The 14,725-nt window shown below is 46.2% G+C and overlaps 1 protein-coding gene across 1 annotated transcript; it reads right to left on the bottom strand.

Annotated features, from left to right (window-relative positions):
• Positions 1-2,263: 2,263 nt before the first annotated feature.
• On the bottom strand, positions 2,264-14,310 carry LOC135392580 (uncharacterized). Its single transcript, XM_064623286.1, has 7 exons — positions 14,212-14,310; positions 12,534-12,645; positions 9,304-9,437; positions 7,776-7,823; positions 6,582-6,617; positions 4,423-4,660; positions 2,264-2,515 (listed from the first exon to the last, which is right to left on the bottom strand). The coding sequence occupies exons 1-7, from the start codon at positions 14,308-14,310 to the stop codon at positions 2,499-2,501; spliced, it is 684 nt and encodes a 227-aa protein (XP_064479356.1). The 3' UTR covers positions 2,264-2,498.
• Positions 14,311-14,725: the final 415 nt, after the last annotated feature.

Raw genomic sequence — 14,725 nt, 5'->3', positions numbered from 1 at the left:
ACTTGCCGGAGTGGAGGGTGCGAGGAAGGCAGATAATGTCCTTTTATGGTGAAGCTCTGAACGCAGGAAAGAGACGGAACGAAAAAAGTACGAGAACGACATCAGAATTCGTGTTACGGGTCATAACATGATCCTAGCCAAGCGCAATTCCGTATGGGGTGGACCTCTCCCGATTTGTCGAAAAAGGGAGGCATACGGCATTTTGTGACGCCTCGCATTTTGTGTTGGTGATAGCAGAAACGGCCTCCTCAACCCTGCGCTGATACCGTTTTGTTCTGTGAAGTGGCTGCTGCTGAGCTGCTGCTATCTGCCGAAGGTTTTGCCTCTACAATGTAGTTTCCATCAGGATAGCGCATGAAAGAAAGATAAACAGCCGAACAGACAGACAAGACAAGTGCTGGCTAGAAAGTATATCCTCCAGCAATCCAATCTGTACGGTTCCTGTAGTGCACTCATCCTCAGATCCTCGTGCGCACGGTATCCGCCAGCGAGTTCATCCGGGCGATGGCCCAGGTAAGGTTGTCATGCTGTAACCGAGCTGCTTGTAACCATGTAACTGAGTGCCCGTGACTCGTGAGTACCCGAGTAACCGTGTAACCATGTAACCGAGCTGCTTGCCCACCGATTTGGCGGCTAGCTGCTGAGGGAGAAAATGCCATGTTTCCTGGACAACCGGTGCACAGAAGGAGCGGAGCGGAAGGAGCTGTTTCTTCTGTATTTTTTCATAATTTTCTGTATCTCAGCTGCTTGTATCTTCTTTTGTTGCTTGGACGCTTTAGGGAATAGCAAGCCCATATTGTGGCTAACCTTTCCCTTCCCTTTTTTTTTAACTTCGCATTAAAAATATTACCGACCCCCACCCCCCGGTGCACAGGTTCGTAGAAGGGTCACATCCCAGCAGTGATTTGTCCAGACCCCCCTCATACAGCGCCCTAACATCCTCCTCAAAATCTGGAGAAGACCCCCTAACATTATGTGGGATCGTGTGAAGTGATTAGTGTAATTTGTGAGATATTCTCAGTAATCCACTGCCTCCCAGTTTGGGCGCAGAAGGTATATATAGTTAACCTGTATCTGATGCTGATGGAGCTAGGTTGTTGCCACACGACACACAATCAACGTGCGTTATCTCTACACACAAGGACAAATCATTTTCATATTGTCTGGTGATTGTTGCGGATATGTGAAGCTGGTGTGTATTTTGCTGTGGGTCGGAAGCTTGTGGAGGTCCGAGAGACGCCATCTCTGCAAGCGACCACGTGTGCGAAGCTGGCATCCCCAAGCAGCACAATGTACCGAAAGTCGAGCGCAATAGGGGTGGACGGTATGTGTCTTATCAACGTTCTTTAGTTTCACGAGTCTGTTCAAGGCTTTCCACCTACCCGTCCACCCCTATGGCACTCGACTTTCAGTACATTGTGCTGCTTGGGATCGATGCGTAGCTGTAGGAGCAGAGAGAGAAAACCTGTGTTCGTTTTTTTCTTTCCCAAGCAGCACAATGTACTGAAAGTTGAGTGCAATAGGGGTGGACGGTATGTGTCTTATCAATGTTCTTTAGTCTCACGAGTCTCTTCAAGGCCTTCCACCTCTACCCGTCCACCCCTATATATATACCCGTCCACCCCTATTGCACTCGACTTTCAGTACATTGTGCTGCTTGGGTTTTGTTTCGCACGATATCTACGTAAGGCGCGTATACGCGTTCCCTCTCACCCTTTGATGATCGTGCAGAACGAGGGGAGTGAGTAGCGTGGTAGCCAAATTTAAACGATTCTCGCAGACACTGCGAGGTGGCTGTACACCAATGTTTCGCTTTAAGGCGTCACGGCTCTATGCCAGGAAAACCATTGCGATTTTTATGGGTCATTTACACTGCTCTTTTCAAGAGCTTTTCCAGGTGCTTCACCAGGAGCTTGCTATGGTGAGCAGAGGATTTTCCTAGGTTCACTTCGTCCCGTCTCCATATATCAAGCATAAAAGCGTATACATTGTCATCAAGCAGGAGGGTCATCCGTGGAGGTAGGCATAAAGGCGTATGTTGTTGGCATCATTATCGACAGCGGCGTTCGGCGCCTCCTTGTACCCAGTACAAAATGATATAGCCCACTATCCACTGGGTATGCCCACTGTCCACTGGAACTAGAAGACATAGCAATGCTCACAGGATAACGTGCTTCACTGGTACAGTATGTCCAACCATCAAGGGCAAAAAGATAATCAAGAACTGGTGACATTTGCATCTTTTATTGTTCAACGTACCACACTCACGAGAGCACAAAGAACGGGCACTTTATTCCTTCCTGACAACCCCCAGTGCCCAAAGTGACGTGCAGTGCGTACAGATCAAACGATGAGGGCTCTTCGTGCAGATATACAAAGAGAGCGCCAGCAAGAAAAACCACAAACAAAAGCCCGTTCTTATCTCTCAGAGGCAAGACGTGTATTTTACGACCCTGAGCGAAAATATTGGCAATATCCTTTGCTTGCTTCCATGGCACTCATGCAAGGTTGGGACCTGTAAAGGAATAAGATGTTTGCTCTCAGCACTGCTATGCCTTTTTTACGGGTAATGTTCCGACGTTGTTTTGCCCCTTTTACTTCCCACCGCGAAACAACTGTTGCTATAAACGGTGTGCGGATGCGTAAACACATGTAGAGGTGGAGGGGACGAAGGGAAGGAGTTGGGGACAGGGGAGCTAAGGACAGCTTTGTGAGAAGTATGGGACCTGTCCGGAGCGTTTGCCAGAAAAATCCAGTGAATCCTCATATGGCACAGCCAATGGTAGAGTTCGATTCAGTCGCGTCACAGTTTTTACTTTGCCATTGGAGCTTGATTATCAATGAACAGACGCTGTATCCGCTCAGCTTAACTAAAGATATCGCGCTTCCTAGCTGACTGCGACGTCACTGGCGTTGAAGCGGACGCACCGGGTAGAAGAAGGAAAATAAGGAACAACAACAACAACTTTATTTTCGGCCTAGGAGAGTGGGGGGTTTCATCGCAACAGGCGATACTCTACCCCAGTGCTTGGTGGAATGGGGGGAATAAAATAAGGAAACTTCGATGTATGCCTCGTATTTACAGTAAATTGAACCTGGGCGACATACACCAGGGCCCACTGACTGGAAGGTATGTCGCAGCGGTGCTCACGTTTTTCAGCCGTAGAATTTATGAAGGAAATAAAATGTCATTGCTGCGTACATTATCGAGCGTTGCACTAAAATGATTGCTTGGGCCGACACTGGAATAAAATATTAGAGTGCAGGCAAGTAAGGTGTAAGATATTTACTGTCACAGTGTCAGGAAGTTGAAAGCTAAACATTGTTTGCAAGAAAAGAAGGCGCTGTCGCCACAGCGAGTGAACCCAAAGCCTGCGTTTCTCGTCTGTGATGTTGATTTCGCAAAAGCTCAGATGTCAGAACGGAAACGTTCACTACAGTCAGTAACTCGACTTCGCTGTTGTTCGCCATCTTGTCAAACACGGTCTCAGAAGCGCTCGCGTTTGACGATATCTTGTGGTGGAGAGTCGCGGGCGAAGGCAGTATAGCTGGGGCGGCATGCATACGCGCGGCAAGCGGGATGCCTGCCACCCCAGCCCGCTTCCCGACAGCCTCTCCACAGCCCACCTGCCTGCACACCCAAATTTTATACCAGTGTCGGCCCAAAAAGTCATTTTAATGCGAGGCTCTATAATGTAGGCAGCAATGACATTTTATTTCCTTCGTTAATTCGCCTGTTGAAAAACGTGAGCACCGCTGCAACATACCTTCCTGACAACCACGCCGTGAATGCTCTCCGCGCGGGGGGCCGGAAGAAAACAAGAACGTCAGGCAACTTCCGTTTACTTCCTGATTGGACGAGCATGTGCGCATGCAGCTAAAAATCGTGCGCTGCGCGATCGCAAAAAATCGGGACGCGGAGGTGACATTTCCCGTCCAGCGGCAAGGGTTTCGCGTTCTCGCGCCAATAGACGAGTTCAGAAAATCCCAGAGTGCTTAGCGCCGCTTTGAACTGTGGGAGTTTACTAATACGAAAGACACGGGTGGCCTCCAAACTGTTCCGACTTCTCCCCTACCGGTCCATTGTCCACGACGTGTCAAGGTCAGCGAAAGAGAAATGGGAAGGATTATTCTTCGTTCCCCCGCTCAGCAAGCGCCCAGAATGCAATGCGTGCGCAAAGAGTACTGGGATTTACTGTACTCGTCTATTGTCCGCATGTGGGTACTCGGCCTCACGGACGACTACGCGGTAAGAAGAAACTGACGATTTTTGACGCTCCTGCCATTCCTGCGAGAATTGAATGCACAAGACTCACAAAAGGTCTTTCTACTCTCAGGTGAAGAGGAATGCGAGATACACAAAAAATTTCACTAGAGCTTCTACTTCGCTTCGGCTTCGCTAGAGCTTCGGCTTTTGCTTACATTGGTTGCGCAGTGCGTTTCTCAGTTGGTTCGTCCCCTGTCTAAGCCTGTCCAACAGTTGGCCAGCATTATCTCCGAGACTATTTCCTAGTGGTTCAAGTGGAGTGCCCTTTCCAGCATTCTTAAGCCCAGGACCGGTAGGTTTGCCCACAAGGCGGAGTACAGCCCGAAGTATATCACACAGAAGATTCTTGACGACCTTGTCCAGCGTCTGCTGTCCCAAGTTGTTCAAGACACACTGTGGAAAGCAAATTATTGTTCAAAAGTGATTGACGACGGGGAGTAAGACTCCCCGGTTGGTCACCCCAGGAAATCATTGTCCTCTGGCGAAAAACATACTGCCTGTGATTCATCGTACCCTTTTACCTTTTAACCCTTACCGAGACCACTCTAGTGGTGCCAGAGGACAACAACACTGCCATTAATACATATATTGTCCACTACTGGCCACTATATATATTGTCCTACTTGACAAAGAGCAGCGTTGTTGTCCTCTGACAGCCACTAGAGTGGCCTCGGTATAATCTAATCCGCGCGGATATCAATGTAAGCGCTACACACGTTTGTGGGTCGTAAATCCAACAAGATGCGTGAACTTTCGATGCAGTAAATACTCCCGAACATTGTTTTTGTACCCATTATGCTTGTGGCAGACGAAGACGAGGAGACAGAAAAGAGCGAGCAACCGTGGCGTGGGGCAACAGACGACAGTTCAGTTCAGTTCAGTTCAGTTCTCGCGTTGTCAGGCCTTCCGCGTGCCTTCTTCTCGGTCCTGCACACTACACCTGGTGACACGGTTTTGAACCTACGCATCACCGTACTGGATGGGTGTTCCCGGCTGACAGTAATGGTGGTGGTGCTGACGTCCTTGGGATTTTGGTAACCGCTTCCCTATGAATGCCATGTCTTTTTAGCGGCAGAATCCCCGTTTCTTCAGTTTCAACTGCGAAACACCCAAGCCTAGTCGTCAAAGTACTTCCTTGTCATACCGAATCTCCCTCCTGGGGTCGCAGCTGAGCCCGACGACGTCTTTCCGAAGGCACCCCTTGACTGGGCCTACGACGTTCTCAAGAGCGCCATATTGAAGAGCATGACAATTTCTGAACGCACCAGGCCTTCAGCAGCTGTTAAAACAAGACTATCTCATTGAACAGACAGCATTCTCAGTTGCGACATTACTCAAAGGTTCCGCTTCTGATACACAACAACCCCTCCTCCTATAGCTGCTCTTGCAGGAGTTTCCTCGCAGGTCATGCTCGTGGTCTTGGCCTGCCCCAAAGACTTAACCCTGGACAGACTCGCAGCCCTCGCTGATCCCATAGCTGAGTACCTGTGGATCTCCCTGCTCATCCGGCAATACCATGGCCCCATCCACCTACCGGTTCATTCCCACATCCGTTTCGTGGAACTCACTTGGGAGGGAGGCCTGTGGCAGACCACAAGGAGATCGAAATGCGCGCAGCGCGTGCATGAGGCGACAACCACGGTTCAGTTCAGCTTTTTAATTTAATAAACTTTCATACACTGTCAGGACTACCACGTGTCTCCTTTTCGGTCTCGCACGCTACATGTTTACGTAAAACGGCTCCAGAAATCTGAGCCTCACAGCCTCACCGCTTTTAACAGAACTGTCATAATACATAGAAATCAAGATGGCGAAGAGGGACACCTGAGCCGCCGTGATGGGCACGGTAGCCCAAAGCGTTACGAAACGTTGGTGTATGTCCTACAACCACTATACGCCAGTCCCACATGTCACAGTAGAACGTTTAGAAGGTACGAAAGGCAATACATTTTACATACGCACGCACACGGAGCACAGAAGGCTAAAACGACTGGGATTGGATTGGATACATGCTGTAACAGATTGGCGTTGAATGGAAGTAACTGTGGATTTATTACTGCGGCTCTCGCTTGGCTCTGAACACGGAATCGCTTCCTTAGACAAGCTTTGCCCATGTCTGTATCTCCGGCAGCTTTTCCTCTAGACTCTTTCAATTTTATGCCTGTCTTCAGTTCGTATGTACGATGCTCTGTTTGCGGTTTCTCTGCAGTAGCATCCTTGTTGACCTCGCGCCATTGCAGATTGAGCAAGGTATACCCACATTCTGGCAGAAACCTGTTTATAATAATAAAAGTAGGAAGAAACGATTACTCACTCCAAGAAGGGTGAAGAGGTTGGAGTATTGCCGCCTCTGCAAAAATCGAAAAGTTGTACAAGGGAAAGTGCCAGAGTGGCCGAATACTACCTTCCTTTATATGAGCAGAGGGAGTATTCAGCACTCTAGAAATTGCTCAATAGTATATTTATTTTATTTATTTATTGGTATTTTTATTGGTAGAAGGGCGCCGTCTTGGGAACAGCTCCATAAATATAATGCCACGCGTAATCAACTGAATACAAAAAACTGTGACCCTTATTCGGCAGCTGTTGTGGCGAGCAGGAAGCGTCCGTGATTCTGTCCGTGATTCTGTGATTCTGATTTTGATTCTGATTCCCCAGATTCGTGATTCTGTGATTCCGTGATTCCACAAATTTGAAGGTGCACGAATTTTGTGAACCCGGGTCGTGCACCACGCATGTTGTCACCTCTACCTACCTCTATCTACAACCTCTAACTACAACGAACAGCACAATGTACTGAAAGTGCGAATGCATGGGGGTGGACGGATACGTCAAAACTGTTCTCTTCTTGGCCAGCTCAGCGAAATCAGGCGTCGCGTTGATAACACGCGTGCGAGCCGCTCACATGTATATAGTTTGAGTTGCCGTATATTGTGCTGCTTCGAATGACTCTCGGTTCCATTCGCGTACGTCGTGCTAGTAGTAACAGGAGGCGTCGTGTTACAGGCCACGTTTATACCATAAACAGTTCATACGGCCGGTTGCCTCAGTTTTTGTACCTAATAGTACACTTGCTATTCATCTGAATAGCGAGTGTACAATAGAATTTCATCCTCACTGTTTCCCCCTATGTAACTCCACAAGTGTACAATAATGAGAAAGTGATGACCAAGTAATGGGGGGTCCTAAACATACTCTCAGACCAGCCAGCTTCCTGCAACTACGTGATGGCGCGTCGACGCGCCATCTAGCTTCACGGACGTAAAGGTTTTTGATTTTTTCTTTTGATATCTGCCGATTGATGCCCAGCAGGCTATTATGTTATTATTATTGTTATGTTGTTCATAAGTGCACCTAACCGTTAGCTTGGAGTTTTCACTGAATTTCAGAACTTGCTGGTGAGATATTTCGATGGTAGAGTTCATGAAGAAAGGAGTATGTGCACGCGGCGACCACAATTCTGTAGATAATATTTAGACGGCTGTAGCATGTAGAGTGAGATTGTTACCTGGGCTGGTGCATTTTGAGGGCAGGCAACCAGGGTCTCGTTCGAACACTAGGAAGTGGAAGGCAGTTTGTTAATAGAGTAAGATGTGGAAAATGCCCTCAACTGAGGACATTTATTAATAAATGAATAACAAATATACCAAAGACCTAAAAGTAAGACTGAGGTTAGAGCAGCAATAAATATGAAAGGTTTTACAAATTAAAGTTTTGTCTTGCAAGCCAAAAGTTATGGTGATCACAATTCATAGGTCTTAGAACATTTGATTTGGTTTTGTCATCAGTGGATCAGTTATAAATAAGACGGTTCGTTGGATGTACGTGTTTAACGATTCTTAAAAATTTATTGCATTTTAAGTACTTCTTCTCAGTTGATGTTACATAGTACAAACAAGTGCAATAAAACAACGGTCAAAGTGAAATTACCCACCTCTAACTGTCTCGATGTTGTCTATAATCCGTAATGTTCCTCGACAACTTCATTTTTTAGAAAAATTGCGCACTTCTTTCCATAGTTTTTTTCCAATAAAAAACGAGTGGCAAAGCATTCCCCACGATAATATCTCTTATAACCTGTATTGCACTCTAAGCACAAAAGCTGCTGGTTAAAATATTCTTACCGATTTTGTGAAGATAACTCAAAGAACCAGTTTTTATTCGCTTCAAACGATTGAAAGGAAATGCGCATATCGGTGGAAAAAGGGCAACTCGACGAGAAATTGCGACAAATCTGTGGGGAACCAACTGATGACTATCAGCTGGTCACTTCTGTGCAACGTGCGTTTGTGTTGCCATTTTCCCTCGTTCTGAAGTAGCCAGACTAAGGTGAAAAGTTGCTGAATAAAATTGGTGCGCAATGTTGCCGAAATAATTGTCACCTAAGCCCAGCTAATGACTGTGATATCTATTTTTTGACCGATCAATTCCGCTGGTGGCGAAGGTAGCTTTCATCACTGCAAGCACTGTTTTACAGAACGCTGAAAATAATGACTTTGAAATGAATGAAATGCCAATAATGGCTCTGTCATTTCCTAGCACGTTCTGCCCACGCTGTCGCTGATAATTATTTCTTCCTTAAAGCGCACGAGAAAAAGCGAAGAAAACAATTTTGGGGACTGTGCAGTCAACCCTCGCCAGAAGCGAACGTTAACTACATCGCATGTGCCAGCCTTAAGATCAGTGAGACGATGTAGTCCCAGCCTATGCTGCTACCTTGAGCGCGCAGTAGTATATTGTCAACCGTTCTAGCAACCATTTAAGAATTCATATATCCACGAAACTTGTCGTATTTAACCCGTTTCCCTTCGTCCACGTGCTTCCTCCCTGACCCAAGGAATCTTTCAGGGCAGAGCAAACTAGAGATAACCCAGTGTTTCTGGTAAACCATGAAGCATTTCGTGTTCGTTCGCGCGTACGCGCTAAGCCTTTGACTGAGTCTGTGGTGGAACTTTAGCAACAGTTCTCCACGGTGCTTCTGTATCTGTGAAGCGGGATGCCGTGCGTGTGAAGGGAGACGGAAACGTGAAACTTACGGCTCCAATGTTAGCTATGTCAGGCAGTGTGATCTTGATAGGACGCCCACACTTGAGATTCTTTGGAGCACCATCACTGAATGGAGGTGGGTTTCTACTGCACGTGGCTGAGAGCTTTCCTCGAAACTGTTGACCTATATTGAAAAAGTGTAGTTGTCGACACTGATCAGTACTGAGCTGTTAACATGTCAGGAATATTAAAAGCCACAATACGTCGCTTTCTTTTGCATCCACCTTGTACGTCACCGTCCAAACTAGACAAATGTTATGACATGTGCCACACAGCATCTTGCGCAAGGGAGGACGTTAGTTTGTGTTTTATTAGTGCTTCTGGAATGAAGGAATGAAGATGTAATATTGGTAAAATGGTTGCGTCCCATACACTGTGTTGTTTCTTTGAGCTGAGGTCTAATACGCGCAAGCTCTCACTAGAGCATGACAGAGGGAAATGGATGAAGTGTTCTCAAAGAGACTACGACAATATTTTTTTTTCGTGTTTGTTTGATAGAGGACGTGCTCCTGAACACATAACCGAAGTTCTACGTTCGCCAAGGAACAGGTTTCGCTATAGAATATTTTAACAATGTACGAAAGTTGTACTAAACTAATATACGTGGTTGCTCAATGGTAAGCGGTGGCAAGAGTGTTGCGTTGGGAGACATGACGCCCTTCACCACCGTGCCTGACCTACGTCATCGATTACGTCAATGCGTACCGAATGGAATCATTGGTTGATGCTGTTTTATGAGAACCGTGTGGAGAGCCAACGCAAGGATGTACTGGAAACATGCGCAGAAGCGAGAGAAGCAAGACGAGGGGAAGGAGAAACATAAATGAGGGGTCCAGAGGTGACTTCAAGCGCGTATGGTTACAAATAGGGCACACTTTAATCGAGAGGCAATTATCGTATATGGGGTTCGTGGTAGGAAGAGTCAATTTGAGCAAACATTTCATGGCACGTTTGGGAAATTTTGTAGCCCGTAAGTGACGTACATCATTATAGCTTTGTTTGTGTCATATTTCTTGGTAAGGCCAGTGAGAAGGTTTGAACATACCAATATGGCGACCATTTTGACGTACTACGTGTGTATTCTACAAATTGTGGAATTAGCCTTCTGATGTCAATGTAGAGAATTATAGAAGAGAAACCTGGGGGGGGGGGAGCAGTAACCATGAGGGATGGAACAAAATTTCTCTCTGAGCATGTTACTACATGGGCTGAGGGGCTCGTGATGCAGGGAAATGAGAGGAGAAGGCAAAAGTAGAATTGGTGTGCGTCATGAGGCGACTTTAGGAGGACCTGTACCAATATCTGTTTCATAAGCATGGTTATATGAGCGCAAGGGACGCGAACAGGAATTATCGTAGTCACCATTATTACGTATACAGTCGGACCTCGTTTTATGAACCCTCGATATACGAATTCCCTCAACTTACGAACAGCTCCACAGGGAACCAAACTTTTTCCGTGTATTTCGACCTCGTTTTACGAACCCTCGATATCCGAACTATGAACGGATTATTAGGGAACGGACCCAAAGTAGTCAAGCCATTCTGACCTCGATATACGAACGCGCGTTATGAACGTACAGAGGACCAGGCCAATGGACCGGAGGATAATGAAAGTTCCTCAGTACATGCTGCCAAGGTCAAACATACAATGTCCCAACGTCGCTACGTTCCACAAACATGATTCACCATTTCCTGAAAGAATAATTCGGGCGTTTACAGCCGAACGGTTGTGAGTTTGGACCAGGTCTCCGAGATGGAAACATCTTGCCGTTCCAAGAGAAGGCGTTCAGTCCTGACAGCCGGTGACAAGCGTAATATTTGCAGTTGGAAACAGTCTCATCCGCGCGCGATACGGTACTTTGAGGACCGGGTGGATGAGTCAAGTGTCAGACTTCTGTCATCTCTTCTAAACATGATAGACGCTGCAGAAAGTATGTTGCAAAGCACAATTACGCAGTATTTTCAAAAATAAAACTTATTCAAATTAATTTCCCGTAGAAGAAGTGAGAAGAAGTAGTTTCCGTGTTTTTGCGAGGTATTTGTGCACTGCACTCCTCGGACCTCGATTTACGAATACCTCGATTTACGAACGATTTTTTGAGAAACGAAGGGTGTTCGTAAAGCGAGGTTTGACTGTACTACATTTAAATAGCCTGGGGTCAGACGTCGTCTTTGCACATGAAATAATCTTGACAGCACGTGCGATTGACTGTGTATGTTCTCTAGAACCAGCAAGACATGATAAATCAGCAGGACATAGCACCTAACAAGGAGTGCTGCTTACTTTTGAAGTCCCGATAAGTACACGTAAAAGGTTTAACTCCTTTATCCCTCTGACTGATTTGCAATTTCCTTTTGATATTATGCGTGTAGTAGTAAACTAAGGGGAGCATCCACGTCTTTGGCAGTGTGCTGACAGATGTCCTGATGGCTTGTCTGCAAGAGTTGCTCCATGTTTCTTTCACCTTGTATTGAGGCATCTGAAGGTGTCCTGCTCGGGACTTCACAAGTGTGTCAGCACTCCTTCATAGGCGCCATTTATTGCTGAGTCATCATGTCTTGCTGGTTCTATCAAAGCACAGAGAGACGCACTTAGCATCGAAATCAACTGACGTGGAAACGAAAACGAGGGGTCGCATCCTGCCCCAGACTGTTCAGATGTATGTTATCCCATTAAATTCACTAGTTGAGAGTCTGCAGTGTGTCGTCCATTCGTTCTTCTCTGCCACGCTCGGTTCAGACCAACTAGACCGCGTTGCACCATTGGCTGTTTAATGAACGCCAGTCGTTGGACTCAATTCAATAACTTCCCAGTCTTCAGCGTGACAGCGGGGATATCAACAATGGACAAATTGCTCTATCCTCTCGACCACGCAACTAGCAAATCTTTTTAGTCGTTCTCCACCTAAGAACGGGGGGAGGTTTCAGCCCCTTCCTATGCTTGCCCTTATTGGCAGCAATAATCATTGACGCATCATCCTACTTCGCAACAAGTAGTGCACGAAAACTGAAACTACAGTGGAGACCAAAATGCAGCCCCTGTCGCGGCGCGCTACTGCGCATGGCAGGCAGTTCTACTGGCCACGTCCTAGCGTGAGGCCACGTCCATCTGCCTGATGGAGCATTCCATCAACGCCGATCAGGGCTCGTGTAGAGGAATACCACCTCCTCTACAAACACAAGTATAGATTTCTGTAAAAGTACAAAATTCCACATACTATTTGGAAGGCTTAACAAGCGGTATACGATGGTGAGGAGGTCTTCCAGCAGCAGTGTGAGGGCAACGCAGAAGTCTCCAGGCTTGGCAGTACCCAATCCTTTAAGTAGACACTGCAGAAAAAGAAAAGAAAGATAAATAACAAGTTCTCCTCTTATTGGCTAGCGCTTTACAATTGGCGGACGACAATATCGTTAAGGGCGATTCCATCACCGCCACACCCCCTATTTCGGTGCCCCTCAAGTTGTCCACCAGAGGTTACTATACGAGGAGACGCCAGATGATACAATATGGCTCGTGCTTCTTCAAAGACTTGGCAGTGTCGAAATGATTGAGTGGGTGACGGTTCCATGTCCGCTTAATGTCTATGTTGGACGGAAAAATCATTAGTGAGTTTTAGTATGTCGTACGATGTCGCTTTCGCGTAAGTAAAGGGATAGCGTGGTGGTTGGTGTGCAAAGCTCTGTTTATGCTCAACGCGTGCGCAGAACAAGCAACGCTATCCCAAACGTACTCATAGGGGATAGTGTAAGGTATACTAAAGCTTGCTAATAGAGAGTTTTAGTATATCGTACGCTATCACTTTTGCGTACGTAAGGGATAGCGTTGACGGTTCTGCGCACGCGCAAAAAGAGAGCTTCGCGCAGTGCGCAGAACCACCAACGTACAGGGGATAGCGTACGGTATACTAAAACTTACTATTGTCTCCTCTGCTGCAATGTCGTCCTGTATTGCTTTACTACTAAACCAACTGGTATTAGAAAGTTTTAGTGTATTGTACCCTATCGCCTTTGCGTACGTAAAGGATAGCATTTGTGGTTCTGCGCACGTGCAGGACACAAGCAGAGCTTTGCGCATTTCGCAGAACCACAACGCATCCCTCACGTACGCAAATATCACGCACGTATCACATACGTGACAGCGTACGTGATACTAGAACCCCCTATTGTATCATGCTACTGTGCTACTACACAACACATAAAACACTGAAATGTTATCTGCCTCCTGGTCTGTCTGTCTGTCTGTCTGCCTACCCCTTTCCTGCTTCCTGTTTTTGGTTGGTCGTTTGTTCTTCTCTTTTTCATATAGCTCACCTTTTGCTTTCTTTTTTTCCACCCACAAACGCGTTTTGGAGTAGCCTGCTCTGACTGGGTCGGGACTAACCTCTCCATATTTTTCTTTCTTTTCCAATCCAATCCAACCCAATTTTGTGTCTGTCATTTCTCTATTGCCTGTCTTTAGGATTGCCTTATCTGACGATTTTAAGAGAAGTACCACAAGTCGAAGACGTGTCAGCAATGTACTTTACTAATTGCACGTTAGCGCGCAAATAACAAGTTCCTGCTCACTAGCTATTATTGAATTAGTTATAGTATTTTTAGAAGTAATGCACACCGCTACAAACTGACCGCTTCAATATATGATCGGCGCTATCCTGCATGAAAATGTTTCTCTGCTACAAGATGTGGTGGAACTCGAGCATTCGAAATGCTCAGGCGTTTTTTTTTTTTGTGCCCCTTTTATATAACGATGTCACACAATTTTAAATTATTTCGATTTGTTTGCCATTTGCATACGTAATTTTTTTTTACATTACAGCATCTAGACGACAATAATATCACTTTTTGGTTAAGGTGGGATTAGCATCAAATGCGTAAATGCAAAAGTTACCGACTTACCCCGAGCAACCGTACAACACCTGCTACTACTCCTTGCTGCAAGAGAAACACAACGGAGAACGCGTCATCATACTTCGTGCATTGTCTTGCGTTGCACATGCGAGTGAACAGGTCAGGTGAACACTAGTTGGACACATTGTGACTGGAAAGACACTGCGTATAATGCTCACGTGGAGCACTATGTTCTCACTAACAACGATACCAATACCACACCCCTTGTGACGTCACGGTGCGTCAACGTCGCACGCCGCAAAATATGCTTCTAGTCTTGGGTAGTAACTAACTTACAAGTAACTCGTTACTGTAATCAGTTACTTTTTTGACGTAATTAGTTACTTTCCACAACAATAAGTTGTCACTGGAAGTCTGGAACTAGCTACGGTTTTTAGTTAAGGTGACTTCAGCCAAAGTAAAAAGTTAAGGTAAAAATTCAGCCACTTCTTTACAGAACAGCTCAGCATTCCGACTCGTTTTTTTTCCCTATTAACCATCCGAGTAAGGAATCGCCTTCTAC

This window comes from Ornithodoros turicata, chromosome 4 (assembly GCF_037126465.1).
Source record: "Ornithodoros turicata isolate Travis chromosome 4, ASM3712646v1, whole genome shotgun sequence".
Taxonomy (NCBI): domain Eukaryota; kingdom Metazoa; phylum Arthropoda; class Arachnida; order Ixodida; family Argasidae; genus Ornithodoros; species Ornithodoros turicata.
This window is presented reverse-complemented; position numbering and strand designations above follow the sequence as displayed.